Below are 27,214 nucleotides of genomic sequence, written 5' to 3'. Positions count from 1 at the left end.
CACCAAGATTAATTAATAAAAGAATGACAGATCTTCTTTATCTATGGTACCTCCAGTGGTAAACCATCTCACCCAAACAAGGAACTTCAGATTCCACACTCTTTCTCTGGATCCTCCTAATTTTCTGGATCATGTCCAGTCTCACCTGATCCAAATGTGTATATTTAACTGACAGCAGGCTCTGAAATTTACAAGCACCCCTCACATGCATACACAGTGAGCTGGTCTTGCAACCTGCCTGTGTTTCACCACACACAGCTAGTGTTGGACCCAAGACAAATTTGAAACAAAAAGATATTTTGGTTTTTGAAGTAAGCTCTTTTATCAGATTGAGTTGAATTATCATTAACAAATTTTCTGTGATGTGACAAGAAAATGAGAAATGGGTAAGAACTGCCAAAGCTTGCCTTCCGAACAAAACCAGAGAGGTCTTTTCACTCGCTCGTGGGGGTTGAAAGTTCTGCGTGACTTATTTGTCACTAACACTTGGGCGTGTAGTCAACCGGTCTTTCCAATGTATCAATGAGCTACAAATCATGTCTGTGTCAGTTCCTCTCTTTAACATGACCTCTCTTCTCTTCCTCCTTCTGCTTTCCTTTGTTCAGAGAAGCAACAGAACACTCGCCCATTATGGACGGGTCTGAGTCTCCAACTCACCAAAGTACTGATGAGTAGAGGTATCGTAAGGGAATGTTTTGTTCTTACAGCCCCCCCTCCCCCCACTGCTTTTGAGTGTGTGATCTCAGATGTGTTGCATATGTGTTGCCCTTGCCCATATCATAATCCCCAGAAGGAAACATCTGCATGGTGTGGACGCCGTTGTTTTTATGTCTGATTTCTAGGTACATGTGGAACTATATGTTTATATGTATGTTTTTATATCAGATGTTAGATATTCTTATGCTACTTCCCTGAAAAGACCCCTGAGTGTGTTTCAGACCTTCCCAGGTTCTATGTACATGCAGATACTTGTAGATACTTTTACTGGTTTAGTAACCCATGTCTATGGAAAGAACAGCATCATGTAATTTCTGTTTCAAAGCACCAAGGGCAGATTGAGTTGACCCAGAAGCACTGGAAAATCTCCCATAATATCTTCCCAGCATTCTTGAGTGACCGTGTGTACTCTACCAAATGCTATAGGGTCCTGCTTTCCAAAATGTGGTCCATAGAAGACTATTACCATCATGTGGGAGCTGGTTAGAAAACTAAACTCCTGGGCCTACTCATTTGAATATGCATTTTAACAAGATCCCTGGGCGAATCAAGTGCCCTGCTACGGTGGGCATAGAACAGTAGCACCTGGTCTGGGTCCTGTCCTCAGGGACCAGCAGAATCTAACTGGGAGATGAGACATTGAAATTAAGTAGCATTTCAAGGGTTAACTAAAAAGATAAGGATGCTATTCAGGAGTGGATAAAGTGAATAAATTTATTCAATCAAAAAAATTGAACCATCACTGTATTCTCAGAACCATGCTAGAGACCAGAGTTCTAAAAGTTCAAGTTCAAATCAACAATTTGAAAACCTATCAGGATTTTCTATACAAGGGAAGTAAGAAACTTGCAGGACTTATATATAAAGTGCTCTGAGACTCTAGGTGGAGGTCCAGAGGCTATCCCAAGGGCAAAAACACAGGTGCAGAAATAAGCAGGGTATTTAGGGAACAGCAAAAAGTCTTGTTATGCTGTAGAGAAAGAGCTGGACTTCAGCCTAAAGAGTAGGGCAGGGCAAGATCCTGAGCACATTAGAGGAAAGAGACACGAAACAGTTTTTACTGCGGGTCCCCTGAGTTGGCAGGTGAGGGATTTAGGAAAACAGGGGCTTAGCCTTTGAGAGGAAGATGGTGGTAAACAAAATTTGAGTAAATTTGAAGACTTACTGGCTTTATTTACTGTTTCATGAATCAGACAGCATTCAGTCTAACAGATAGAAAGCTGCTGTGTGGAATTTAATGAACAAACTGAACTAACAAGCAGAGACATACTCATAGATAGACAGCAGGCAGCCAGCTCGGGTGGGGTGGGGGTGGGGGAGGTGTGAAGAGATTGAGCCAGAAAAAGAAAAAAAGAGAGAAAGAACTCATGGACAGGGACAACAGTGTGGTGATGGGGGTGGGGGGTGGAAGAGGGTTCGGGGGGGATAAATGGTGATGGAAAAATAAAATTTAAAAAAAAAGAACAGAGCTGTGAGGAGCTGTACCAAATGAAAGACTTTTATGGGCAGAAGGCAGCAGGATCAAGGAAGCCACACGAGGTGAAAAAGTGGGTTGATTATTGCAGTCACTTTCCCTTGGGGGTGGCAGAGCTCTATCAGGCAGGTTTTCTCACTAATGCTGACCAGGCCATTCCTGATTGACAGATTCCATTTCTGGGAAAGCCCAAACCGTAGTTATGTCTCGGTTTGGTGGTAAGCAACTTCATTTTCATCCCACTGCCTTGTTTTTAACAATTTCTCCCTTTGATCAGACTCAGCCTAGCTAAGAGATGTGATCAGAATTTACGGCACTAGTGTTACTCCCAGCTTCCGGTCTGGAGATCTCTCTGTTTTTGCCAAATCTCTCTGTGGCATTCACAGGTCACAACGTCAGGTTCATATGCTTTAAGGGGGCCATTCTCTTTGTTCCTTTTCTGACATTCTGTTCTTAGGGGATCATTTGCTTGATGGTTAGTGGCTGCAAACATGCATTTAAAGCTTTTGAGAGAACACACCAGGGGGAACTACTATGGTTATTATAAACAGGATAATTCACAGTGTCTGGAGTGCACTTTGGAGCCATGTTCCAAAGACCCAAACCAATCAAAATCAAGTAAGTCAAGAAAGACCCTGTAGAAGGAGTCACTTTAAGCCAAATGGCTTGTCTCAACTTCCCCAAAATATCAATCCAGGTACAGCAAGTGATATTGGTCACAGGACAGTCCGTGCATCAGGACTAAAAAGGTGACAACCATGCAGGCCAGTAAAATGTAAGGGTCTGTAGACTCTACAGGTGGTCACCCTTGCCTCTTGTCCCTTTCTTTGGACACAGCCTGGATACAAAGTTCCCCAAGTCTAAGGTTGTTAACCAGAGCAGAGAAAATTGTTCCCTAGGGCTAGGGACTCTGACACGATAGAGGAGGCTGAGTTTGCCCAGAGAAACTGAGGCACTGAAAATCAGGGAGGAGTTTGGGATGGGCAGAGCTATAGAATCACCAGCATCGGGGCAAATCCAGCAGTTGTTTTGAGGTTAGATTACCACCCTTTGCAATGGCCTGAGGCATGTGGACAATGGCATTATCTTTCCAGGCCTGAGCAAGGCAAAAAGGTAGACAAAAGAATCATAAAGACCCTCATGGTGTAGGGAATAGGAAAAAATGGTCAGAGGGGGAAGGAGGAGTGGAAAGAAATGTTCTTGATCTGACCTCTTGGGGGGAAGCGGTCTACTCTGATGTTGGCTACTTTTTTTCCTACTCAGTCTCATTGTGAGTTCTCCAGCTTTTGCGCAGGACCTGAAGCCAGGTGGAGCCTTCTTCAGGCATGAAATATGCACCCACAATTCAACATCTCATGATTTGACAGTGGTGCCAGTGGTCACGAGTTCCTGGGACACCCATTGCTAAAGATCTGACTAGAGTTCATTGTAATGGAATCGACAGAGAAATTTGGTTATTTCTATATCTACAACATCTTAATAACTGGAATTATGATAATACCAGGACATGCTGGATTTCTAGGAATTTCATACAATTTCTAGAATGCATTGATTAGAGTTCTAACCCTTAGAATCCTTAATTCCTTGTGAACACTAAGAAGTGAGCAATTGTGAACTGTTTGTGACACTGGATTGGAAAACTTATTTTTACATTTCATAATTTCTAGAAGAATATTCTCCCTCACAGTAAATTCTTCAGTGTGGCACAAACCTTGCTGGCTGATAGACTTGGCACTACAGACAGCCATCTGGGAAAGCCGACTCTAGGAAGAATTCTCACCTTTCACTGGCTTCTGCCAGTTCCCCCAAGATCCACTCCGCAGGCTCTAGAGCAAGTGGGGTTTAAAGTGGAGAGTGTAACCCTAGTATCTACCAGAATTTGGCAAAGGGTTCCACTGATTTAATTTTAGTTTCTCCTCAGCTGTTTTAAGAGAATAACTGGTAGCAGTTTACTGGAAAATCCTTCAGAGTCCCATCAACCTTGGGAGGGGCCGATAAGGGGGCATCTGTAAGGCCACTGATTGCAGACCTTTGGTCAAGTCTTGTAGTCCCTTCAGAGTGGAAAGGCAGTTCAGAGAGAGGACTAGACTGTGAGTACTCGGGTAAAGGAGGTTGGAGGGGAGTAATAGGAGTCACACCAGTCCTATAGTCTTTTGTTGTAGGTACCACTGTGTGTTTAATTCTTTATTAGCCTTTTGCAATGAATCTTTCAATGAAGTTATTTTGGAATCTTGAAGACTTTTGGAGGTTTTTGCATGTCAGTAAAAATAGGTCTCCCATTCTGTTTTATTTGGGAGCCCTTGCTTTCAAGTAGACATCTTAAATGAATGTTCTGGTCTAATTGGAACACTCCCCATAATGGCTGTTAATCTGTATAAGGAGGTAAACTGAGGCAAGCTTGAATGAACAGAAATTGAGTTAATTCAGGAATAGCAGAGGAAATGCAATTCTGGAAATATGCAATAGCCAGCTACAGGTGAATCCATTGAGGGTTTGGGGCAAGCTGTATTTATGGGCAAGGAGTGAAAAGGGGGTAGAGTTCAGCCAGAGTCTAAGCAGTAAGTTCATTGGCTCGAGGTTGGACAGAGATTCTTGGCGGATGTTCACGTGCCAGGAAGTAAGTCTCAGTCTTTTGTTCTTCAGGCATTTACAGAAAATTTGTCTTTTAGTTCTTAAGTTCCTTTTTTCCTAGGGTACATGTGTGAGAGTCTCCATTTCCTGTCCTTCAGTTCCATTTTAGATTGAATCCTTTCACATTTCCCCTCTTGATGAAGATCTTTTGCAGAAAGTATCACTGATCAACCATGTCATTTAGGTGTTGTCTTCCTTCTTCCTTTTTTTATTTTATTTTTCTTGATCAAAGATGTTGTTAGATGGAGAACATGTCCCTCAGAGCAGAGAAGGGTCATCCTCAGGTGTGTAGTCCCACAGAAGAGGGAAATGGCATGTGGATTTCATTGGCCTCATTTGAACAACAAGAAATGTCAACAACCAGACTGTATATTTGTGTCAGGGTAGCCGAATCAGAGAAACGAGGAAGTCCAGATGTGGGCATGAACAGACTTGGTGGCTGGGGATTGGCTGGTGTCCTCTGCTAATTTGAGAAGAGCTATAAATTCCTATAAGATTAGATTAAGTTTCCTGTATGAGCTTGTGTTGACCATCTCCATTTTGTCCATAACGTAAGTGACTCCATTTTAGTTTGGGTCTACTTTTCCACTTTTTGATCAAGTCCCTATTAGGGGGTGTTGATCACTCGTATATTGCTAGGTATTTCTTCTGCATGGACTTTATCCATGACTGGATATCTTCCTTCAGGGTGAGAGAAGCTTTTGGGGTTGGTAGCAACTGAAAGGCCAGATTTGAGCAACTTCTTATGGGTCAAAGTGGAGGGTTAAGGTAGGGAGACTTTGTCAAGGATATAGGTATTAGATACCAGTTTGAAACATTGGGCAAGCATTCATCTATCAGGTTTGCTATTTTCCAAAGACTGGATAGACAACAACTGAAGAGTTTAAAAATCAAAACACAAAATAAAATGACAAATAGGATAGACAGACCAAATTGTAACTCATAAGCCCAATCCTATTGGAAACCAGCTCAATAAATTAAAAATTCCAAGATAAGTCGGATTGGGCTTGACCTCAAGTTTCCAGAAGTGTCAATCCAAGTACAATAGTGCTGACTACAGACACATCCTTATCAGCTAAGAGGTAATCAAGGGCTGTCCTGTTGTCAAGGACAACTTTAGCTAGGAAGTCGGGGAATTTTTGTTGGATGGCTAAGGCCTTGGTAGTAAAGTGGGCAATATTTCCAAGGGTTTAAAGGGTTTCTGATCATAGCATCATTTGTACCCACTTCTAACCAGACAAGTAGGACCTGCCAAAAGAAGTGAATCCTGAATGCCTCCTGATAAGTCCTATCTAACTTGATGATAATTCAGGGGAGTTGACTAGCGAGGTGTCTCAGTTTGGTTGTGGACAGTTAGGGGCACAGTACATAACCTAAGTAGGCAACATTGCCAGTTATGTGCCAGCCATCTAGGCATCTAGGCATAGCATTCATATGCCACAGACAAAGATAAATCCTGTCAGGGCACAAACCCACTCCTGCTAAAGTGGCATTGTTAATGAATTCATCTGCATGGATTATTGCATTTGCCCATTCAAGGCAAGGATAGGTTAGGGTTTTGGTTCATATGGGAAATAAGTCTCCTCGCCTGAAATAAAAAGTTGTTCTAAATTCCTTGCAAAGGTGGATGCTGCTGGTAAGATTTTTTTCTTCACTGGGGCAGGTATGATTGAGATAGATAATCATAAGAACTTGGGGGTTTCAAGTGTGTTACAGTCTGCATAGGTATTTGTGTCTAACTGGGAAAGTACAGTTATAATCAGAGAAAGGGGGGTGGGGAAGACACTGGGAGTCTGGCTGACTCCCACTAGGGTATTTTTTATGGTGACATTAAGGATAGAAGATAAACTGGTTACAGGAAGGACCAGGGTATCCAACATCATGGGAGGTACGGAGTTTTAAGTGGCAAATCCCGCAGCCTAAACGGTTACCATCCTTGGCAATCACCTGGGAGATACAGACAAGGGCATTTTATATTCAGACAAGGTTAAGGGGAAAGGGCAAATAGGAAAACACAGAAAAGTAGAAGAGTCTGATTAATTGCCCTCCTGTCCTTGTAATTTTCACAGTAAAGGAGCACAGTGGTGGAAATCAAGCTTTAAGTTCTGCAGGTTTGGGATAGCTGTCTGCATCCAATGTTTTCTGCTTCTGGCTGCTTGGAGGTCTTGAGTTTGAGATCATTAGTGGCTTTGCTGGTCCACTCAGTTCCTGTGACTCCTTAAATTAGAGATAGATGCCTTCAAGTTTAGCTGCACAGGAATCAGTGAGCAGCACCAGGAAAGGTCTTTCCAACAGCGAGGAGGGAGTCCTTTAAGTGTGTCTTTTCCAGTAGAGGTATTCTCTAGGAAGTAGGTCACAAGGGGAATCAGACATCAGATTGTATTCTTGCTCAACATAGGCTTCTTCAACTTTTGAGAGATATTTCTGGAAATAGAGTATAGGTAACTAGCAATATGTGAATAGATCCCATTGGGCAATGCGATGGTCAGAGAATGGGGAATGAGGCCGATGCATGGGTTTGCAGGTTACTATTTCACAGAAAGTGAGCTTAGGTTTTTCAGAAGCTAAGGAAGGACCTTAGAGTCTCTGAAACAGTGACAGCACCTTGGTTCAGGGAATTTCCAAGACTCACAAAATTTTCCTAATTGGGTTTTAAAGATGCCACATTAGTCCTTTCTACTAGTCCTGAAGATTGAGGATGCTATGGGCAATGCAACCTCTATATAGCATAGAAAGATCTCTGCAGAGTTCATGGATTGCTTGACCAGGAAAATGAGTTCTGAGGTCACTGTGCAAAACAGTGGGGGCACCCCATGTAAGGATGATGTCTTCAAGTAATTTCTATGCTACAAAAAAGGCAGTTGCTTATCAACAGGAAAAACTGTCTACCCAGTGAGAAACATCCAGACCATGACTAATACATATTTGTTCACTTGTTTTTAGCAATTATGTTTAAATTAATCATGAAAATTTCTTAAGATATTAAACAGCAAACCAAATCTTAAATTATCTTCCCTGCTGACAAACTTTGTAACAGGATAACAAACTTATCTGAACAGTAGAATAAAAGTTGTATTTCTACATTGTAGTAAAGCTGATAACTCTGAATACATACCTATTTTAATTAAACCAACAAGCTTAAGCTAGCTTTTATTTACTAAATATTTATTCTAAGTCACAGAAACTTGAAGAACATCTGGGTTAAGTTTCTATATTTCTGAGCATTTAGAATACTTAATTTGATAAGTGTTTCTTTTTCTTTAAATCAATTAAATAGAGCTCATTTACAAACTAATTTTGGTAATACTACCCAGAAGTAGAAAAATATTACACATTTACACTATACATACATAAACATACAGACAAAAATTTTAATTTTAATTTTAAAATTTTAGCCTTGAGACAAGTATGATAATACAAAAGTCACTAGTTTATAAAAAAAACAGATGGACACAAGCTGTGTTTCTGGCAGAATTGTGAGGATCCCATTTCTTTAGTTAAGCACTACATCTCTCAGAGCCAAATTAATACTTCAGTGCATGAAAATGCTCTTGAGGTTGGCAGGTGATCTAGTGTCAGTCTAGCCTGTTCCGTGACCAACTTCTCCTTGAATGAGTCTTAGAGTTAGTTGGGAAGCCCTTAGCAGCTCTAAGTGTTCAACCTGCACCCATTAATTTTGCAGCTTTGGCTTCTGAGATTCCCATTAACCATAGAACTATCACTCCTTCGCCTCATGTGCACACTAACAGAAACCAGCAGTAACCAAAGAGATGGTACTGCGGACTGGCCAAGAGGAAGCCTTAGGTGTGCACCACCAGCAGTTCCCAAAGTAAAATTGTGAACTGAACCAGCAGACCTCAACCGATGTGGACTGTAGACTAACCAAGGACTCGTGATTGGTGCTGATAGAGCCTCCTGTCAGTCTAGAGTGACCCATTAACTTTGTACTGGAAAGCCAATTAGACTGATGACTCAACACAAAGAGAGCTGAACACGGGACCCAGAGGAACTGAACCCATGGCCCTTGGAAATGGGGAGAAAGAGAACTCAGAAGGTTCACAGGGACCAGCACCTATGTTTCTCATCTGTGAAGCTGTGAGGTATCTCCTTTGGGTTCCACCACCGCCATCAAACTGTTAAAAAACAAAATTCAACTGAGTAAATATTTAAGATCTTTTTGGTTTTATTATTTAAGTTGCAACTTAATTCCTTGAGGGATCAAAAACTGTGCTTGTCTTACAAATCTAGTCTTTACAAGAACAGAAATGCAGCACTCAAAGCAATTCAGAGCCCACCTATCCTTTTTAGCAATCCCCAGACCTCCACTATTCATCGGTGCCTTTGAGATATAAATGTTCTACGTGTTCTTCTCGGGAGTTCTCATCTGGGCTATCTCTTTGAAATGTAAGCATCAAGGAGGTAATTCTTATCAAAAGGGAAAAAAAGAGGGAGAAGGCTATTTGGAACTTAGGCCAAAAGTCTTAAGTGTCCTCTCCACAAATATTAATGAAATTTTATTCCAACTTCCAGAAACACGACTTGGATCCAACTGTTCTTTTATAAACTAGTGAGTTATGGCTCAGGGCTCAGGGCAGAGGTGGAGCCAGGGCTTGCTAGCTCTCTTTCCATCTCTACTTCCACTTCCTGCTCCTGTAACTGCATTCTCAGGAGGAAACTGGCATCCTAGTGTGAAAGTTGCTTGGCCTTGCTTCCGCACATGTCTATCTTTGAACCAGTGACTGCAGCTGGAGGACTCTAATTGGGCCACTTGATTCACTTATCCACCCTTTGTAAGGGTATGGGGTGACACCTGGTGGAAAGCACCACCAGGACCACACGAAGTTATGGAGGGACTCCACCAGGGCTCCAGCCCCCTCATTCACCCCCAAGGAACAGCCAGTGTCCACTGTGGGGTCCAGCACCTTTTGCCACAAAAAATTTCTCAATTCCTCAGGCACAATGGCAAAAGTCTGTTTGTCAGGCCAGAGAGGAATTTTGCAGGGTGGGTGTAATGGAATCAGCCATTTACCATGCAGACGCTCTAAGAGGTATCCATGGCTAGTACACAGTTGAGAGACTTTGTTACTTTGCTTCTGAAGCCACATTTAAGCGGCATTAACCAGGGGTCCTGGCACAGGACTCAATAAAACCCACAGTCTGCTCACAGATGCCTTGGGATTTCGCAGCTTTAATGGGTTGTTTTTTGAGCCAAATGAGAAACATTTACAAAATCCAGAATGCCTTCATCCATTTGTTCCTAGAGAAGTCAGCAAATCAGACAGACAAGTGGCGATGACTGATCATTCTCAGTCATAAACTGGTTCATGAGACTGTGTTTAAAATGTTCTTTAAACTTGCTTTTCTTTAAGCCACATTGGATTGGGGGCTCTTCCTGTCGCCCATCCCAACCATAACCCTAGCACCAGGTACGGGGAGATCAGCAGCAGGGAAGAGAATCTTCTGACATTTATGGAAAGTCCTATGGTGTTTCCAAATAGATCTTTCTACTCCCTAACTGGCATATGCTCTCGGGAGGTCAAACTTAACAATACACAGACTGCTAACTCACAGTCACAGCCCAGTGTCACTCACGGGGTTACTTCAGAAACCTCTAGGTTAAAGGCCTAGAGGTTTCATCTCTTCAGGGATCAGCACAAATGAAATTATACTGTAAGTAAAAGTGAAAAACAAGAATGAGCACACAGGACACTCCAGGCCACAGGGCAGCCGAAGGAACAGAGCACCTGGGTTAGTGGTGCCAACCTCAGGGACTGCGGCCAGCAGGACTTGGGGAGAGAGCGCAGGGTCTGTGGGGCAGATGCCAGCTCATCCTCACCTTCTCCGAGATGAAGTCTGACCTTTGCCTTGCCCCGAAAGAGCTAATTTAGGATCTCTAGAGACAGGCTGTTTTTCCTGAACATGATCCCTAGTATGATTGTCAGCTGCAACGTACATATCTATGTGATCACTTTTGATATGTAAAAATTCCTTCTACCTGACTTTTTTAAAGTCTCTTATTTACTATATACTTTCCTATGTATTTTCAATATACCTTTTTTATAACTACAAAACATGTGCTTTAAAATATTAAGCATTGATTCAATGTTTTTAACAACTCAATTCAAAATATGACTCCAGTTTCACTATGGAAAATCTAACATTTTAAATGTCCTTCTAGGACAAAATAAAAATCTGGTTAGCACCAGGGGCCCAGGGAGGACAACCCAAAGCAGCTGTTCCCTGGAAAAGGAATCCTGACAAATGCAGCCCTGGCGGCTTTCAGCCAGCCACTGTGCACAGGAGAATGGGGGGGGGGGGGGGCTCTGAAACCTCCGTGTACTCAGCACACCACAGACCAATTAAACCAGCACCTCTGGGGTGAAGTCCAGACTTGAGATTTTGGGTATTTCCCGGGTGATTTCAGCATGCAACCCAGAGGCATAAGTAAGCGTTAGCTCTACTTTCCTCCTTCGCAGATGTTTGAGGTTTAGGTCCCCTTTATGTGAGTATTTCAGTCTATGAGAGCCTTCTGCCTACTCGGCGCTGCATCAGGCCTAGCTCCTTGTGGACAGGAAAGACCGCTGATCAGTATGAAACCCTACGTAAATAAGCACGCACTTGTGAGCCAGGCTGGTAAACACCGTTTCCCGCTAACCGCCTCCTCTCCTCGGATTCCCTGCAGGAGCTACAGTGATAGCTGTTTCCTGGATTCCTCCCTGTATCCAGAACTAGCTGACGTCCAGTGGTACGGCCAGGAGAAAGCCAAGCCCGGGACCCTCGTGTGAGCCAGCCGGCCTCAATCTGACCGCCTCAACGCCATTCTGAGATCACCTCACTGCCTCTCATTTGCCTTACCCAGACGCACTGTCACCCTGCACCAGCTTCGGCCCTCAGCACTTTTTCCTCCCGTCTCCGCATCCCCTCACAACTCAAAAACCTGACTGAGGAGACATTCTGGAAGGTTCCGGTCCCACTGTGTGTCCCCTGGCTCTTTTGTCCACAGAGAGCCAGGCACTTGTCCTCAATGGCACCTTGGTGGCTTCCCGCTGCCATGACAGCCCCCAGGCCAGGAACCATCAGGGAAGCTGGCTGGCATCAAATTCCTGTGGACAGTGGCATGTATAGAGAACAGGAAAGGAGATTTACTACGGGTGATCCAGAAAGACTGGTAAGCTGTGGCCAGCCTGCCACCTGGAGGCCAACCAAGCACTGCAAGAACAGGATGCCTAGTGGGAAGTCTAGTTGACACCTGAAAGATTCCTTGGGGGAGTAGCTCTTGGGGGAGTGGGGGGGAACGAAAAAGGAAGCTTAGCACACCAGAGATGCATCAGAGGATCACAATCAGTTCTATGCTGCCAAAGATTTAAAAAATTAAAAAATAAAACACAAAAAAATAAGAGGGGCCAAGAGGAAGACATTCTTTGTGTAATGAAATCTCTTTCGAATTCTCAACTGCTACAACACACAAGTCAAAGTCAACCATTTGTAAATTGTTTCCCGTCTACCCCTCTCCCTTAATGTCCACCTTCTCTCTCCCTTAATGTCCACCTTCTCTCTCAGTGGAGAGCCTGGAAAACTAAGCTGATGTGATGGGAAAGTCGGATCTCTGTGAGTCTGGACGCGAAGGAGAACAGACCTGTGGGGAGAGCAGAGTGTGCTATTAGCCCTGGTCTGTACCCAAGCCCAGGACACTAAACTGCTTTCCTTTTGGGATTTGTAGGAAACGTAAGGTGATGATGCCAAAAGTGGTCCTCTCATTAAAACAACCAGTAAAACTATCCTATTTTTTTGCACAAGGTGTTTCATTATATTTTTTATGGGAAACCAAGGGAAAAGCACATTGCAATCCATTCAAGTGTTTAACTGTTGTGGCTCATTTTATGTTTGTTAGCACTTGTGTGATAAAGAGCTCAGATCTGACTTCGGTTACCAATGTGTCACTTATTCAAAAACCCAACTATGCCCTTAGGTAGAAAGATTTTACTCACGTGTCTACTAGGCAGAGCAGGGTTGAAAAAACACCAGCTCCCAAGGGGCCCACATATCTACAACAGCGTCAGCCGCCTTGTACCACATTTGTCCGCAAGCACCAAAAGAAGAAAGAAGAGCAAAAAAAAAGTGTGGGAGCTGCATGTTTACATGTGTTTTGAGCTATGCTTAATACACAACTGGAAAGCCATCAATCTTCAAAGGCCTCAAAACTACTTTTATAATAACAAGTGCACACTCTTAGTTGGGTTATTCAAAATGGCACAAACACGGTCTCCACGGAGGTGGTATGCTGTGCTTATTGGCGCAAGTGGGGGGCGGGGGATATTTTTTCCTCACTTGTAATGACTTACCGGAAAGGCATTGGGCAGCCAGAGACAGGAGCCGGGGTGGGGGTAATTTTGTGGGACAGCAGGACTGAAGTTAGCTTTAGCAAAAAAAAAAAAAAAAAACTTTGTTCTTTATGTATATGTAATCCGAGAATAACAATAGACTCCACCACACCAGGAAGGTCTGGATGGACACTAAACAAAATAACTAACCATGGTGCACCCTCTGCTGCAGCTGGCAAAGCGTGTGGACTCACAGCAGGCTGGGACCCTCTGGACGATTCAGGGCCTGGTCCGCGAGGCCCTGTGTGAGGCTGGGTTGGTGATGCCAGCTTGCAGAAGGGATTAATATTCACAGAACACTTTAGGGGTAAACCCTGCAGGATAAATAAAACTGGTTATAATGTTAAAATGATTCTGGGGATTGATGAGAGGGGTGTATTTTTGTTGCTCTTATTTTGATGGCCAAAGCTACAAACAGCGGGTCTTTTCCCTCCCCATGAGGAAACATTATACATTGGGCCGTTTTTCTTTCTCCCAAAAACTCATACGTGGATAATGAAATTGGACTTTGTGTAACAGGAAACGTCAAAAGGGTAATAGAAAAGGTGACAAGGTTCTACAACATGTACAGTAATGTAACATCGGTCTGAAGTCAGTCGGGTCAAGGTTTTAGCCCAGTTGGGTTATAAGGAATGAGAGATGAAAATCCTTTCTAAACACCTGGGCTCTGGATTCTAGGGGCAGAGAGAAATGGAGCGGGAGAGGGATTACAGTTCAGACAAACATCACAATAGTCTGGTAGTAAAGACGGAGATTAAGTAAAACAGGTTTTACTGTTTAGCTGCGTTCAGTTACTACAAAGTGTACATAAAGTATCAGTCCTTTGAGACTGACATGGTTAATGAACGCATGTGGGAAACAATATAGTTGTTGTACACAAGCACTTGCAAGCTCTTTAAAGATCCCTATTTCTTTAAAACAAAACAAGATGAACCATGAAGCCCCTGGTCTGATTTAAAGCCCCATTGGATTCTGTGGACACCTGTAAGAAACTGCTGCTTGTTTAGCCAGAAGACTGGTGAAAACACCTATATCAGACTGTTTGCTAGACAGGTGGGTGTTGGAGAAGTTAAAATTCAAATTTGTTTTCATTCAGTATTAGTTTAGTTCTCAATATAGCAAACCCCATCCAGGTGCTATCAGATGACCAGTTACTGCTTAGTTAACTAGGTGTAAAGTTTTTCATACACATTAATGTCAATAGTTTATTACAAGTTGTGTAAAATGGACTCTAGTTTAATAATGGGGGAGAAAAGGATTAGGTTGCTCCTGAAACTGACTGTAGAGCATGTAAAATGATTTTACTGGATTCTGTTCAACTGTAATCAATGAAAAAGATGTATGTTGTAGACAAAGTTGCAGAATTAAAAAGAAATCTGCTTTTAATTTATTCTTTTTGTATTAAGAATTTGTATAGTACCTTTACATTTTGCAAAACAGTGTTGTCAACACTTATTAAAGCATTTTCAAAATGAAGAGATCTCAGTTGGAGGTTTTGTTCGATTCTAGGTGGTGAACGCTAGCTCGGGTGCTGGATCCTCACCAGGCTCATTTTTTAAAGTCAACCTGCAGATGCTATTCTTTTCATTAAGTGTTTTTTAAATTTTACTTTTTAATTACAGTTTGCATAGTGGTTAAACAATCATATACTTTACAAGTGTTCCCCCCAATATTGAGGTACCCACCTGGCACTGTATGTAGTTATTACAATACTATTGACTATATTCCCTATGCTGTGCTTTACATCCCCAGGACTGTTTCGTTAACTGCCAAGCTGTACTTCTTAACCCCTTTTCCTTTTTCACCTAGCCTCTCAACCGTCCTCCCTCTGGCATCCATCAGTCTGTTCTCTGTATCTATGCACCTATTTCTGTTTTGTCTGTTCATTTATCTTGTTCTTTAGATTCCACATATAAGTGAAATCATATGGTATCTGTCTTTCTCTGTCTGACTTACTTAACATAATACCCTGTAGGTCCATCCATTCTGTCATAGATTTCATTCTTTTTTATAGCTGAGTAATATTTCACTATATATACATACCATGGCTTTTTTTATCCACTCATCTATTGTACAGATGTCATTTTGATTGTCTTGCTAGATGTTGTGGAAGGGCTTGGTTCATTTAATAGAGGCTAATTCTTATTTTTTTTAATTTTCCTTTTGTTACTTAGACGAAGATGATATATTCTTAATTACTCTACAAAAGGATGTGAGATTAGAGATCATACTTGGTCAGGATGCTAGTTTAGTGTTTGTATCACTGTTCATTATAGTTACCCATGTGCAGCATGCGCCAAGCATGGGTACTGTATCACAGAACAGCCCCTGCTGGAAGAGACACTGTGGGACCCTAGGCTCTGAAGGTCAGCTTTAGTCTGTCTCCATGTGGTCCCTGGTCCCGTGTGGGGTGCACAGGGCCAGTCAGGGAGACTGGCAGGTTGCTCAGGCTCTTTACCATCACTGTTGTTCACCTCTGTGCTCACACCACAGTTCAAACTCTGTTACTGACCCTCCAGGTCATATCACCAAAGCGACAGCCTACTGGGCCTGCAGGTACAAAGAGTCCCATGTTTATGAGCAAAAAGGTAACTGGCTGGCTTCTGTAGGGACTTTGGTGCAATTGAATCCTTGGCCCCTAGTCTAAACCAACATGCATCTCTTCACTAGCAGGAAACCAGAATCTGGTGGCCAAGAACATCCCTAGATGGAAAGTCCTCCCCAGATGGAAAGCCCTTGCTGAAGCATTTGCCAGCACAACGGGTTAACCCCTGCCAAAAATGAGAGCAATCCCACTGAGAACGCAAAGCATGTCTGGAAGTACGCCCAGTGAGACAGCACTTTATACTTTCTAAAGCCTTTCCTCTGGAAAGCAACCAGGGACCCTGTATCTCAAGATAATCTACACAAATAAACAGGGATCTTCTACAAGTCCTTTATATGTAAATATATCACAGCTCAGAAAATAAATCTCGTATCTATGCATTAAGTTTTGTCAGATGATAGCAACTGGCACACAGGAAGATGGGATTTTTCCATTTCTTCTCCACTCCTTCCTACCTTTCACCACACACACACACACACACACACACACACTCTTCCCCCCTTACACAGTGCCAACAAGGCAATTTGTTTATTAGAGAGCACAAAAGAAACATCAAAGTAGAAAGCATTAGAAATAGCCAGGCCTTTTTTCCCTCTCTCCCACAACACCAGTTCAAAAGAGCTCAGACATAAAATTCTCTCTAAAAAGAGGGGTGTCAGAAAACCACAGACGAAGCCTAGCAAGCAGGCGTCGGGCCCCAGTAGGAGTCACTCATTTCACGTTCTGTGCTGTGTCCAGGTCTTCAAAAGCTTATGCTCTGAAGACTCAGACAAACAGGCACAGGACCACAACATAGGGGGAATCAGGTTGTCAACATTAAACAGAAAGAAGAGGTTAACAATGAGTCCCAAAGATAAGAAAGAGATCAACAAGTATGTAGACAGGCTCTCTCACTGATCCCTCATTCAAGGAGGTGGCAGAGAAAAGCTGAAAGAACCCTCAGAGGTATCACCCCTTTGGCCTGGCACAGAGCCGTGCTCCCAGCATAGTCAGTGTCTATTCAAGCAAGAGCTGAAGGGCCTGGATTGCGATTCAGGAGTATAAACAGTGATCAGATGAACGGATACAGCCCATTCATTTATAACTGCCCCCAGGTATATTTTTATTAGAAACCTTTTTTTCTCTGCATAAATTTGTATCCCAACAAACTAGAAGTTTCCTTTTATTTTTTTCACTCGTTCACGCATTTTCTATCAAACTCATTCCAATCATGCTTTCCCTGCCCCCTCTGCCTAAGCCACTCTTGTCAAGGTCGAGGATGACTCCCCACAATCCAAACGCCCACTGCGTTCCTTGTATGCGACCCGCCAGCTGAGCTCTCTCGCACACAGCCCATCCCTCTTAAGAGCTTCCTTCGTTGTGCCATTTTCTTCACTTGGATCCCAGGTTTTTCTCCTTTGAGCACAGGACTCTTTTTCCAATCCCCTTGATAGTTTTTACTCATCTCCCTGACTTCTTAGCAGTGGAGCATCCCAAGGCTCAGGTCTTGGGCCCCTTCTCTTCATTACCCACAATCACTCTTTTGTAGCTCATGGTTTTAAAGGTCATCTCTGTGCTCATGGCATCTGTTCTTGTCCCTACATCCTGGACCTCCTCTCTGGAACTTGTGCATCCCACTGCCTACTCCACATCTCCATGTGGGTGTCTGACATGCTAACGTGTCCAGAACTGAGTTTCCGACCCTCCCCGCCAATCCTGTTGCATCAGTGACCTTCCTCAGCTCGGTGACGGGCAACTCCAGCCTTCCAGTGCCTGGGCCAAAAGCCTTGGACTTACTCATGATTGCTTTCTTTCTCTCACACCTCACTTCTGCAGTGAAACAAACGAATGTAAAATTCCTGCATTTAAGAGATTTGTATTATATTTGGGGGTGGAGGGAGGAGAAAAGAAAAAGTGTATTTTATAAAACCGTAGAAAGTGATAAGAAAGCAGGACACTGGAAGATTTAGCCTCTGACAAGGAGGAGGGACATTTTTTCCGCACCTCAGGTAAGAAAAGCTGCTGGCAGGTGTGGAGGTGGAAAGAGCCCTTGGGCTTGCTCCAAACTCAACCTGGTGTGAGAAAAGAAAGGTAAGGCCACCCTCCCTGTGGCAGGGTCAGTAGGTAGCAGGGCAGGGGCAGGGTGGAGCAGAGTAGCAAGGATGAGAATATAAAATAGCCGGAGAGGAAGTGAAGATGGAGAAAGTCCTCCAGGCATCACTGAGGGCCCAGCTGCCACTGGAGCCTTGGTGGCGGTGAATTCCCTCCCGGCACTTGCATGGGAGGAGACCGATGGAATGGCACAGGCTTAGGTTCTGCAGGGTGGCCTGGCAGAAGGACAGAAGGGTAAGAGGGTAGGAGGTCCTGGTGAGAGAGTGGTTAATGATGACAGTGGCTTCTAGATGGACTAGAGAGAAAGTGCAGCCAGGAAGGTGCTGATACAGCAGGAAGCCGAGGAGTGAGTGGGTGCCTTGGAGAGGCGGAGGAGCAGCAGATACAGGAGCGAGGGAGCGAGGGTAGGACTTCATGACCAGACAGTAGGCAAACACTCGTTTCCCCATAACCTCAGCCATCCCTGCGTGGAGTGAACCACACAATCTGATAATCGTCACATGGAAAAGTCCCCATGCTATGCCGATGCGGCTGGTGAACATGATCTGAGCTTGGGGCGGCTGGGACGGGCACCCGGGTCTCATGCCCTTCGCGTGGGAGCCGCAGATCTGGCTTCCTGTCCTATCGGGACCAAACCCGCACCAATTATGTTAACAGATTTGATAAAACCTGTGGTTAACCAGATAGTGAAGAGGTGACAGAGAGAAAGGGGGACACCGAAATGTCACAGAAATGATGAGCACAGGGAAGCAGAGACAGCTCCCAGGGATGGGAAACAATGACAAGAGATGGTTAGGTGGAAGCTTGTAGGTGGCAGCCTGTGGGGCTGGGAGTCAGACCTGAGGAGTGGACGCTGCTCCGCTGGCACTAGTGCCTTGGGACCCTGGCAGGACCCCTCAAAGCCAGGTTCAAACCAACCATGGGGTGTCCGCTGTCGGCGCTGTGATCTCTGAGGGGCACAATGAAGTCATACAAGTGTGGAAAACTGTGATCTGGCACCAACTACTCCAGGAAGTCACTGTCACTACTGAGCTGGGGAACCCAGGCTGAGCCATCACTGTTAGGGACAGGAAGCTAACGAGAGGAGCAGATCCCTCTTCCTCCCTCTGGTTCCAGTCTCTCGGGTGTTTACTACTGGTGGTAACACCTAACAAAAAGCCATCCAGAAAAGGAAAAATGTGGCCCACAGAGTCCCATCACCAGGCAGAGCATGGAAGTGTGGTGGGAGCAGAGAGAGAACAGCTTTAGGACCCGCAGCTACTGACCAGCAGGCTGGCCTTCACCTCTGAGCTGCTGGTCAACTCACTAGTGATCCCAAGTCCCTAGTCAAAGGATAAACTAAAGGGCTCTGAATCAAAGAGAGACATCTAAAATCTACTGCTATAATATAAGGGACATGCCAATTTCCAATTTTTAAGTGAAAACATTTTTTTTTATAAAGGACAAAAAAAGCACCCATGCACTTTTTAGGCCCATGTTAGTGTAATGTGAGTCACTCACTGTCTTAGAAGGACTTGTAGTAGTAACAAGTCACAGCACATCAAGACACTTCCCCAAAATGATGAAATCACAATCATGTATTTTCTCATATATCTTTTACATCATAACAGAGATTCAGAGGATAGTTTATTCCTCTCAAATCATTTCTTACTCTAAGGGAAATTTGAAAATAACATCTAAAGTGTGTGGGATGTGGTAAGGACTCAGGTATTGAATGGGTATTGAATGAATGAACGAATGAATGAGTTTACACCAGGTCATGTAAAACACTGATCATAAAGTCCTCCCAGGGGATATTCAGCCATCAGGAGCAAAAGCAAGGTCTCTGTTTCTGTCACAAAATCAAACTCTGCCATAACTCAAATCATATCACTCCTATTAGCTTCCCTTTGCTCTCCCAGATTTGCCACTATTATAGAAGGAAAGGGTTTTTTCTTACTGCTCTCCAATGTGCTCTTCAAACAAAATATTTTAAGATCTACTTTCCTGATAATTCTTCCAAGTATTTATTTTGCTTAGCAAGTGTACAAGAGTCATCCAGAATGGTATCTAATGACAGTCCTAGGACGTTAGGCAATAATATTATCACCATGGAATGCAGTCACTAGTCCCTAAGGATTTAACTCCATGTTGTTTACTGAAACTGAACTTCATCGAGCCCTTTCCCACTCCACTGTGGTCTCCACATTTTAATACGTTGCTAGTTCTTGTCACTAAACCTTACTTATATCCTTTAAACTTTAAATATTAATAATCTCTGCTTCCCTGATTTTTGACCTGACCTTTCCCTCCTGCTGTCCTTTTAATAAAGGGGAACACTCCCTCTGCTCCTTTTTATTTTTTTTATTTTTTTGGCACCTATGTGATTAAAGGGCTTGTAAATGTTCATACTTTTTGCAATTACATGTCATTTTTGTCTTAATTTTTTTCCTCTACTCTTCTCCAAAAGCTGGTGCTATTCCTGTAAATTATTTGGGGAAATAATTAGCTTGCTCTTCTACTTCTGTGACATCTATTTATAGTAGAGCTCCTTGGTTTTGCTCAAAGTTCTTTTGAACCCGCCCACCTTTGAGGAAAGATGATATTTGGGTATTGTTGGGTACTTTCAGCTTTTCTGAAGTGCACACTTCTCTACACCTCACCCTCTCCTTCTCAGGGGCTTTCCCTGTAGGAGCCTATTAAAATAAAGACAGACAGAGGTCATCGACGAGCTCTTCCTAAGTCTCCCCTCTACCAGCAATGTCACTGTGGCCGCACAGGTCCTGCTCCCTCCTGGCCTCTCCGTCCTTCCAGAGCTCGTCCGTCCCTGCTCTGGGTGCATCCCTCCTGCTCACGGGGGCCTTGCTCCCTTCATTCTCCCGGCTCCTCTAACTTCTGTTTTTTCCTCCAGTGGCTTTTACCCTCTAAAATATAAATATATGCACATTTTTTCATCTTAAAATAAAAAACCCTAGCAGTGTCCTTCCCTCTAACTACTGCCACATCTCTCCTCTTAGCCAAATGTTGGGGAAGAGAAGCCCTCAGTCGCTGTCTTCACTTTCTCACGTCCCGCTCCCTGCTGCACTCACGGCCACCATCCTGCAGGCACACAGCCAGCCACACTGCCACAGCCAAAGGCATTTGTAGGCTTCCTGCCCTCCCCACAACAGTTGACCGTGTTTAGGGAATTAGGTATGGAGTGCCTGCTGGCTAGGCACCGGGCAGGTGCCGCCTTCACAGAACTGAGAGGCAGATGTGACCCCCACCCTCGTGGGCGCAAGGGGTCAGGCATTCCTGATAATACTCAGGTTCCTTTCCTTCCACTGCTCACCTCTGCAGCCTTCACTTAAATGCTACTTAAATCTCCCTGTTCTCTCAGTCTTCTTCTTTTTCTTTCTTATTATACATAGCTTCTCAAAGCGATCACTTCTATACCCATGGCTTCAATTACTTTATATACAGGGTGGGGCAAAAGCCAGTTTCCAGCTGGGAGTACATGAAATAGTTTATTCTTGTATTATTATTTATTAATTATTGTATTGTTTTCCATATGAACAACTCTAAACCTACTTTTGCCCCACCCTGTATATTCTAATGACAATACAGTTTAAATTGTTTTCATTTAACAGTTTTATTTTACATTGGATGCCTCATTTACTAAAGCCATAGATTCCAAGTTGCTCTATAAAAGCAATCACACACAAATGTGATATTCTTAGTATGTCAACTTTAAGAAATGTCCCTAATTATTTTTTGGTCGTCTGATGGTAGGAAGATTCAGGCTGGGGAAAGGCATGAGGAAACTTGGGGTGCTGCTCGAAATGTTCTCCATCTAGATCTCGTTTTACATCTTGACCTATGTTACATATATCGAGAATCACTGAGCTCTACAGTTAATATCAGTACATTCACACACTACACTGTTTGTTGGTATGTTATAGCTCAATTTCAAAAGAAATAATTACTCCAAAAATGACTTTCACAATTACCTCTACAGCAAATATCTTAACATAGAAAAGGTTGCGGTTTATACATTTACCAGGGGTCAGCAAACTATGGCCCACAGGCCAGCTGCCTCTGTTATAAGTGAGGTTTTACTGGAACAGCCACAGGCTGCAGCTGCAGGGCTGAGTAGTTGTGTCGGAAAAAGGTTTACCAACCCGGACTTAAACTGCAAATAATGTCTTTAAACTGTCCCTTTTTAGGATAATTCACATCAATCTCACCTAAATACCAAAGTTACAAGGAGTTTCATAAGACGGCTGGATATATTATGTTAGTCCGTTAACTGTAACCGAGCGTTGCACAAACCCTAGCACGGGGGACGTAGCATTCTCTCGCCTTGCGCTGCACTACGGGTTTAATGACGCAGATCACAAATCGGGACTTTATTTGGCCGTGCACAACGGTAATTTTTTAAATTTGGTGTTATTATTTTAAAAACAGGAGTGTGTACTTAAAAAAAAAAAAATCAAGATTTTGGCTGTTCATAGAAAGAAAGGGAGATGGAGGAGCGCTGGAACCGCATTCCTGCAAGGTAACCCTGAGCTAGAGTGACTGCAACACCGAGGCTGAGCATCGGGCCACACTTGACACGGACTGCACTGTGTGTCAACAACTTCTAGAATGCCAGTTCCTTTTCTTATAGCAGAGCTGGGAGGACATGAAATACTGGTTCTATGAGTGCCCACATGAAAAGTAGCAAAACAAGAGACAGACAGGGAAGGGTAAATATTTGTTAACACTCAGCTCACTTGTTACCCGACTGTGGTGGGCATGCAAGCTCACAGCTTTAGGTTTAAGCAACGGCCTCTAGGAAAATGGCAGAAAAAAATCAGAGATATGTAAGAGCCAGAATGACCAGAAAGGGCAATAGTTAGTTTCTCGATGCTCACAAACATCAAGTGGTAGTGATCTCCCCATATCTTCAAATGTGTCCCTACTCCTATCTTGGGTAATTTTGCCTGTTAAAAAGCTTCTTTGTACTATTTTTGCAACTTCTATGAGTCTATATTTATTTAAAAATAAAAATATATTTTTAAAAAGCATTTCCTTGCACTGGCTAAAAATCTGTATTCCTTTCTGTACCTTAATTTGTCCTCAATTGTATATGACAAGTTTAATCCCTCTTCCACCAGAAAGCTCTTCCATTAACTCCCTTGCCCACATCCCACCAAGAGTCTCCTTTCTCAAGGGCTCTCTTATCCTATAGAATATTCATTCAATCAGCAAATATTCATTGAGCATCCACCACAAGTACAGTACGTTCTAGACTCTGGGGTTATAAAAGTGAACTATGGTCTTAACTTGTGGAATCAACACTAAATTATGTCTAATAATCTTACATAAGTGATCATTAGAATTTCCAGTGGCCATATCATATTGCTAATTTTATTACACTTATAGTACACTAATTCCCAAATTCTTCCTCTTATTCATTGCTCAGACGTATGCTCAAGCAACTAAGTTACTGGATCCAAATTTCTTTATGGTCATCCTTCCTAAATGTTATATTTTTAGAATCTGCCCTTTTCAGTCTATCAAGAACTTCTAGAATGCCAGTTTCTTTTCTAACTTAGCTCACACCCTATTCCTTCTGGTTTCTTGTTGCCTATAAATCTGATAAATATATCTCTCTGTATAATCATCTGAATTAGTCATTAAAATGTTGAACAGGACAGTAGTGAGGTCACTAAGAACCTATGGCATAGGTTACCAGCATGCACCCAGTACACATGGACTCATTATTCAGTGCTCTGCGGCTTCCCTCACTCAACAAGCTATGAGTTGCCCTAGCCAAGGTTGCTCAGTGGTTAGAGCGCCGCCTGCAGAGTGACAGGTCCCGTGTTCAATTCTGGCCAAGGGTTGCAAGCTCCATCCCGGGCCCCGGTTGGGGCGGGTGCCAGAGGCAACCAATCGATGTGTCTCTCTCACATCGATGTTTCTCTCTCCCTCCCTTCCACTCTCTCTGAAAAACAATGGAAAATACCCTCAGGTGAGGATTAAAAATGAAACAAAAAACAAGCTATGAGTCACCTGATGCCACTGTCACATCTACATCTGTCCACCAAAATAATATTGGGTTTAGGCCAAACACCTTCCCAAAGTTCAGATATAGCATGTTCACCAATTTTCCTTAATTATCTTGCAAGAAAAACATTTTTTTTTTTAAATGAGAAGATAACAGTTAAAAGGGATGAACAGCTAAAGGAAGGTAGGTCACTATGTAGCTTCTAATATAAATGAGAAAGCTTTATAAATAAATACTAGATATACTTTTCTAAAAAAAGAAAATCAGTTTATGGAAGAAGGTACCATTATTTAAAAAAAGAAACCTTTTTTAATTAAGACAATTTATCTAGTTATATGAACTTTTATACATATTGTGTCTTTGACCAAGGTGCAGTTCAACAGCTAGCAAATTTTATCACTGGGAATTGTTTTCTATTGTTAAAGCCAAACAACTTTTTTTTCCCAACTAAAAGTTTCTTGCCTTCAATACAGTCACTGGTGGTTATTTTTAAAAATGGAAATGTCCTCAAATTTCCATAAGTATATTTGAACTCTATGAACTCTACCATTCATACCAGAAAATTGGGTTGAAATCACTTTTTAAAATGCTAATATATGTGAATAAAGCATGAAACATAACACAAATTAACATTTACCACTTGGAATTGAAATATGAAAAGTAGATAAACCATGAATATGGAAATGATTGTTCTCTGGCACAAAATCTGAAAGCATTTTATACGTTTTAAGTAAATTTTAAGTAAACATTCAGAGTATCATTTTTAAGCTTTAGAATTAACATCCAGCAGAAGTCATTATACAGACACAACCTGGGGTTCTTGATAATTTGGCAAAAGCTAAGAATACAGTTGATTTTTTTGTCTCACTAAGAAAAACAACCAGTAACAGTGCACACAAGTTCATGTGAGGTATGTACAACTAAGAAAATAAACGAGAAACACCTCAGACCTCTTCATGTAGAGGAGTGTTGTTATACGTGACTTAAAAATTATGTTCATTAAAGCCAAATTTTTACTATTTATATCTTTTATCCTAGTAGATGATAAATCTACCTTGAAAGTAATAAAACAAGATTTCCTGCAAAATACTCTAAATTTGCTGCTCTGCACGAAAGCATAACCGACCACCCTGCCTTGCATCGTACAGGAAACTTAAAAGGTTTTTATTTTACTCAGCAAAGACGTCCTGAACACAGGTATCTATAAGGTGTGGACTTACATCCTATCATGCTATGTCCTATTTTCCTATTTGCTATAGTTCTTTTGTTCTCAAAATTTAGTTTTAAAACTGGAGAATGTTAACCTCCAGAGAAATTTATTTCCTTTCAAACTGTGTACCTGAATATATTTCTGCTGTGTTCCATCATTCAAAACATGTGCAACATGCTTGGAGAAAATCTTTTCCCTACCCATTCTGGCATGGATACTAACCACAGTGACACTGATGGGCCAAGGGGCATTTCCAATGACCATCTGAAGATAAGCTTCATTAGCCTAAAAAAGAAAGTTTAAGAAGAGATCAGAAAAGCAGAAATACTGTGCTGGTCCAAATTTTTATTTCAAGTATTTCACAGGTCTTGATGATGTAATTTTCCACCTTTTAAGCATGTTGAAAATATTACCATCCCCCTTACTCAAACAAAAGAAATTAAAATACAGGATGACTGACTGCTCAGGACCACAAATGTCCATGGAAAAACAGAAACCAAAGCTAACCTTGTGAGTAAAAAGACAAAGATCCCTCTGCAGCCTCTGAGCACTGAAAATGAATGCATTTCGATCTGGAACTGCCAGGTAGCTAATCCGATGTCCTGACAGAAACTCTAGTGTGGATCTCCTTCCTCCCTGGTCTCCTCCACAGAAGACAGAGGCTCACTAGTTTTGCACAATCCGTCCTGAAACTATGTCCACTCCCTGCACAGCACTGAGACCTCTGAAAGCAGCGGGGGCTCTCACGCAGCAACGGTTACATGGGGCCCAGGGCAGATGTAAACAGAGACCGAATGCTGCCCTTGAGTCAAACAGCTGGAGGATGAGATCAGTTCACTTTGCCCCCCCCCACCTGCCGAGAACCTGACCATGACCACTACAAGCTGTAAAGACGGTAACCAAAGAAAGCAAAGGGCTCTTTTTCCAAACCAAGCCTGGCGACTTGTGAGGAAGGAAAAGAGCAAGAAAAAAAAAGAAAGCAGGGAAATTCTAGAAAACCCCGAGGGTCTCAGGGAAGCCTGTATCGCCAGGCCTCAAAGAGATTTTCATTTAAAAACATCAAACACCTATGTGATTAATATATAGAATTGATTTAAAAAACAACAATCAGGTACTACAAATAGCTCTATTCAATTTTTTAAAGCTAATTTTAAAAAGGTGTATACACATTTTTATCACTGATTCCCATGTATGTGAGTTTTAACACTGCACATTTACTGATAAAATTTCCAATATTTAGATTCCCTGAATTTCTAAAAAAAAAAAAAAAAAACCAACCAAAAAAACACCTGTTCAAACAGGTTATTAAGTTTCTTGGTTCTTTCCGTAGTTTACATAAAATAAACTCTCACCTGATTCTCATATATGAGAATGAGAAACGTAACCAAAGGAAAGGCAAGTGATCTGAATTCTTTGTGCAGTGATGGTGGCCTATCCATCCATTCCAGTGCTGTCCTTAGTAAGCAGCATGCGACTAACAGAAACTATTCAAGAATGAAGTTCATAGCTATAAAACAAAAACATATTCTTGATGAAACTAACTGGCTCTCATATAAAGGGCATAAAAATAATACTTTAGCCTCATTAGCATGAGGCTCTGATCAAGGAGACCACCAGTCACCCAGGAATGCAAGCAGTCCCTTCTGAGTTCAGATACTCTGAGCACAGAAATAAGCAATGTCATTCCCACTTTTCTATCAGGGCCTGTCTACTGTTCTGGAACTGTCACTGTAACTACCGCACTGAAATTCTCTACTACTACTCTCCTGGGAGGCACAGCCACCAGAAGCCCCCTCTCCACCCTCAGCTCATGGACCACCAAGCAGTGTCCCATTTCCAATCTCCACTACTGAACTAGGCCCTTCTAGTCTTGTTCCCCTCCCCCAACTGACAGCCTTCCACTCCCCTTTCTAATCTCTACCCCAGCAGTGCTTGGCCACCAGAGCTCTTGCCCCATGCCACCTCCTCCCAGAGCCCATTCAGGAGGAAAGACACTGGAGCAAGGGGGAAATCTTCCCTAACAAGAGTTCTGCTATGCTGCAGTCCTGCAGTGGGGGAGATGAAGGCTAGGAGCCTGACTTGGAACATTTTCTCA

General features: G+C 42.7%; 1 protein-coding gene across 6 annotated transcripts in view; it reads left to right on the top strand.

The window, feature by feature from the left end:
• Nucleotides 1-13,245, top strand: part of FRMD4A (FERM domain containing 4A) — a 578,005-nt gene extending 564,760 nt beyond the window's left edge. For 4 of the 6 annotated variants that reach the window (XM_081154205.1, XM_081154206.1, XM_081154209.1 and 1 more), the window contains one exon: nt 11,505-13,245. In XM_081154205.1, coding sequence (XP_081010331.1) covers nt 11,505-11,607 — 103 coding nt within the window. In that variant the 3' untranslated portion in view covers nt 11,608-13,245. Of the gene's footprint in view, nt 1-605; nt 678-11,504 lie in introns of all 6 variants that reach the window. The other 2 variants (XM_081154207.1, XM_081154204.1) reach the window with 1 other exon arrangement.
• The last annotated feature ends 13,969 nt before the right edge of the window (nt 13,246-27,214 follow it).

This window comes from Miniopterus schreibersii (assembly GCF_964146895.1).
Source record: "Miniopterus schreibersii genome assembly, chromosome: 1".
Classification (NCBI taxonomy): Eukaryota; Metazoa; Chordata; class Mammalia; order Chiroptera; family Miniopteridae; genus Miniopterus; species Miniopterus schreibersii.
The sequence above is the reverse complement of the archived record's forward strand: the minus strand, read 5'-3'. Positions and strand labels throughout refer to the sequence as shown.